This window comes from Macaca thibetana, chromosome X (assembly GCF_024542745.1).
Source record: "Macaca thibetana thibetana isolate TM-01 chromosome X, ASM2454274v1, whole genome shotgun sequence".
Taxonomy (NCBI): Eukaryota; Metazoa; Chordata; class Mammalia; order Primates; family Cercopithecidae; genus Macaca; species Macaca thibetana.
Window position 1 is genome coordinate 30,353,699 of NC_065598.1, and position 4,741 is coordinate 30,358,439.

Consider the following 4,741-nt stretch of genomic DNA (forward strand, 5'->3'; position numbering starts at 1 on the left):
AGTTGGAGCCCTGACTGAACTTTGATTCCTGCTATAAAATATGAAGAAAGATACAAAATTTTCATGTTCTCACAGCTTTGAAGTGGCTTTGCTAAACAACCTTCATTAGGAAGCAACTAAGAGTAACAATAATCCCTTACTTAAAACAAATATTTAACTCTTATAATAGAAATGTAAACACAGCAATGATTTGTGATTTCTCAATATGTTCTTCTTCGCTAAAGGGCGTTTAACTGGTTTTGATCTGTAGTCAGGATAAAGGTACTACAAACTTAAAACTTCCAAAAATAAGGACACAGACAAGAAAGATAAGCTATGAAATAAACCTTATTTGGATAAGAGAAAATAAAGCATGACACCATTAAATGTCTAATACTAAAGTTTTCTTTCCATTAACTCAGGAAATACAGCTTTATAAAAGTCATTGGGATTGGCCTTCTTCGGATTTTAAAAGAATAATGACACCTGTCTTTCAGTTGCTGTGCCCATTTTTGTGAATTCTGAAGCTGATGGGCAAGTTGGTTTTCAACTCTGAGCAAAGGAAAAGATAGGTGTTGTAGGGTCTCAGAAAATGATACCCCAAAATGAAGGTCTCAGAAGCAGTTATCTCTGACTTTCTCCTGCCCTCCTATTGCTGGCTTCTCATTCTCCCCCAAGGCTAGCTACAGAAACTAGAATCCCTCTCCCCAAAATGAATTAGAAGTCAGAAACCCTTTCTCCCAAAGCCAGCCATAAAACCTAAAATTATTACTCTAACTTTCTCCCTGCCTTTCTGTGTAGAAACTGGCCATAAAGAAAAACTACCTAATCTACCTTGTTTGACTGTCATGAGACACCCCCACTCCAGAGAGGGACCTGCCCCATACCCAGAAGGAAGGAATGCACGCTCAGAGGCCAAGAAGAATCTAGACAGACAGGCCTTACCGGGTTTCCCCACCGTTTTTGTCCAAACACATTTCTACACAGCTATCGGTACTTTGTTGAACCTCAGCAGAAAAATGGACAGTTTCTTCTGTATCTTTGAGTTTTCATTGTGAATGCTCCCACATTCATGTAAAATTATGATCAAATACATTTGCATCTGCCTTTTGTCTGTGATTTTCAGCAAACCTTCAGAGGGTGAAGGGAATGTTTTCCCTTGGTCCCTACAGTGTGCAACTTATAGACAATTGCCAGTGAAGATATTGCCTTTCTTTGTTGTGCGTTTCACAACCAGATTATGTAACTTTTTCAGGGTATGTCACCATCAGCAGCAACGTATTTAAATAACATGCTAAGTACACAAGGATACTTGGCTTTTTACTTAGTGTGATTTGAAGTGGACTTTGCTGCTTCCTGTCTTTCCTCTTAGTGGGTAGAATGAAAAGAGAAGAGAGAGGTAGGGGGTGACAGGAATGTTCTTATAGGTCTGCTTGGAGAAAGGCATGAACGTGCTCCCTATTCATTCCCCCAACTCAACACCCACGCCCACATTACATAAGCAGCTCCATTCAGATGAAAGAAGCTCATTATATTGCCTTGAAAATGACACAATAATTGTGGGTCTCTCAGCTGCCTTTCCCTGTATTTACATGTCCAAAGCCACGCAAAATTTCCACTCCTAATCCAACCCCAAACCCTCCTCACTCTGCACTCATTCTTTTGATACCATTTTCTCATGAACCAACCATTGTGGAGGTTGTCACCTAGGTCGAAACCAGGTTAAAAAAACATATTATACTGAAGAAAAAACACTTGTCAAGCAGCAAGTAAATATTTGCTGAGAGCCTGTTATGAGGCCATACCTTTACGTAATGCCAGGTAGACCAAATACAGGAAGTGTCCTCCTAAACAGGAGACTAACCCTGTCCTTTGACAACAATGAGGGATTCTCCTATGTGAACAGCCACCTTAGCCTTAAGTTTTGCCCATTCCTCCAAGATACAACAAGCCAGAATTTTGTCTCTACCTTAAAGAGTAAAATTTCTGGACTTAGAAGTTTGAAGATTTGCACTTGAGTTCGGGCTTAGTTCCCTAATAACACATATCAACTCTCTAGATCACTCTTGTTCATTAGTAATCTCCTTCATTTTGATTCATATTATCTTCACTTTGGATGATCATTTTTTTTCTGATGTTTTCAAATTCTGGGTTAGATACTACTAAATGCCATGAAATCAGAAGGGAAGATTAAGTTTAGGAGAGAAATATATAATTGGTCATGAAAATGTGCGTTTGAGACCTTAGAAAAGAATTGATATTCCTGAACAGTATGATTTTATTTAATTATAGAAGCAATTCTTCTATTATCCTCAAATTAACTCTACTACTGAATTTTGCATAGAGTTTCTATTATAAGCCAAGCTGTATTCTCGTTTCTTTTTCCATGTAAACTGCCAGAGTCAATTCTGTGTATGCACATAGTAAGTGTTGCTAACTCAAACTTTTTGTCAGTGAGTAGTTGATGAGGAGAAACGTGTTATAGCAGGGGATCTGGGGGATGGTAAAACTTTCTCAGGAGGTGTGCCAAGAACAGAGCACTTGGTCTGCATAAGAAGAAGACCCCTCTCTATGTGCAAAGGCTATAGTTGTATCAGTGAATGAAGGACTCTGTAAAAGAGCAAAACCACGGGCTGCGTGTGGTGGCTCATGCCTGTAATGTCAGCACTTTGGGATGCCAAGGGGGGTGGATCACCTGAGGTCAGGAGTTCGAGACCAGTCTGGCCAACATGGTGAAATCCCATCTCTACTAGAGATTAAAAAACTAGCTGGGTATGGTGGTGGGCGCCTGTATTCCCAACTACTCGGGAGGCTGAGGCAGGAGAATCCCCTTGAATCTGGGAGGCAGAGGTTGCAGTGAGCCGAGATCACACACCACTGTACTCCAGCCTGGGCGACAGAGCAAAACTCCATCTCAAAAAATTAAAAGCAAACAAAGAAACAAACAAAACAAAAGGAAAAAAGAGCAAACGCACTGATGCAGAAGCAGGAGCAGCAAACACCTCAAAATGAAGGGAAAGAGGTAAAGGAATTAAGCAGTTAGGAATCTTACTGCTTCTCAGGTTTAATTCAGGTACTAAACTAACATAGCAAGTTTTCCTTCAGGTTACAGTAAACTGAAGTACTGTCAAAGGGGTATTATAAAGAAGCCACATCTGTCCTCTCCAGATAAATTACTAGCATTCCAGTTCCTCTGGAATTGGGAACATCCCTGTATAGTCCCAGAAGTGGTCACTGTTCTCAGGTCCTGGGGTAGGCAAAATAGTGATAACCCCAAAATGTCCATGCTCGAATCCCTGGAATCCGTGAACATGTATCCTTCCATAGCAGCAGGGAATTAAGGCTGCAAGTTGAGTTAAGGTTGCTAATTAGATGACCTTATGATAGGAAAATTATCCTGAATTGCAGTTCGGCGGTCCTGCGGGTCTGTCTCTTGCTTCAACAGTGTTTGGATGGAACAGATCCGGGGACTCTTTCTTCCAGCCTCCGACCGCCCTCCTATTTCCTCTGCACTTGCAACCTCCGGGACCATCTTCTTGGCCATCTCCTGCTTCTGGGACCTGCCAGCACCATTTTTGTGGTTAGCTCCTTCTTGCCGATCAACCATGAGCTCCCAGATTCATCAGAATTATTCCACCGACGTAGGGGCAGCCGTCAACAGCCTGGTCAATTTGTACCTGCAGGCCTCCTACACCTACCTCTCTCTGGGCTTCTATTTCGACAGTGATGATGTGTCTCTGAAAGGCATGAGCCACTTCTTCTGTAAATTGGCCGAGGAGAAGTGTGAGGGTTACGAGTGTCTCCTGAAGATGCAAAACCAGTGTGGCAGCCACGTTCTCTTCCAGGACATCAAGAAGCCAGCTGAAGATGAGTAGGGTAAAACCCCGGATGCCATGAAAGCGACCATGGCTCTGGAGAAAAAGCTAAACCAGGCCCTTTTGAATCTTCATGCCCTGGGTTCTGCCCGCACGGACCCCCATCTCTGTGACTTCCTGGAGAGTCACTTCCTAGATGAGGAAGTGAAGCTCATCAAGAAGATGGGTGACCACCTGACCAACCTCCACAGGCTGGCCGGCCCGGAGGCTGGGCTGGGCGAGTTTCTCTTCAAAAGGCTCACTCTCAAGCACAACTAAGAGCCTTCTGAGCCCAGCGACTTCTGAAGGGCCCCTTGCAAAATAACAGGGCTTCTACCTAAGCCTCTCCCTCCAGCCACTAGGCAGCTTTCTTAACTACCCTAACAGGCCTTGGACCAAATGGAAATAAAGTTTTTGATGAAAAAAAAAAAAAAAAAAGGAAAATTATCCTGCATTACCTTGTGTGCCCAATGTAATTACAAGGGTCCTCAAAAGTGCAAGAAGGAGAGTCAGAATGATATCATGTGAAAAACACTAGACTAGCCATTATTGACTTTGAAAATGGCCTGAACCAAAGAATGAATGCAGATACCTCTTCTGAAGAGGAAGAGGCAAGAAAACAAACCCCCCCTTAGAGCTTCCAGAAAGGAATGCAGTCTTGCCAACACCTTGATTTTAGCCCAGTGAGATCCATTTTGAACTTCTGACCTCAGACCTGTAAGATAATAAATGTGTGTTGTGTTAATCAACTAAATTGGTGGTAACTTGTTACAGCAGCTATAAGAAACTAAACAGACCTTATATGACCTTGAAAGGACACAAAGATAGATGTGTACCCACCCCCCACCCGCTACACCCTTGTTCTGCTCTCTAATCTTTGCACATACCAGAGATTTCGTAAGTTCTGT

General features: G+C 42.5%; 1 protein-coding gene across 1 annotated transcript; it reads left to right on the forward strand.

The window, feature by feature from the left end:
* Positions 1-3,380: 3,380 nt before the first annotated feature.
* LOC126945534 (ferritin light chain-like) lies at positions 3,381-4,267 on the forward strand. The gene has a single exon (XM_050775541.1). It carries the CDS (start codon positions 3,432-3,434, stop codon positions 3,852-3,854), a length of 423 nt encoding a protein of 140 aa, XP_050631498.1. The 5' UTR covers positions 3,381-3,431; the 3' UTR covers positions 3,855-4,267.
* Positions 4,268-4,741: the final 474 nt, after the last annotated feature.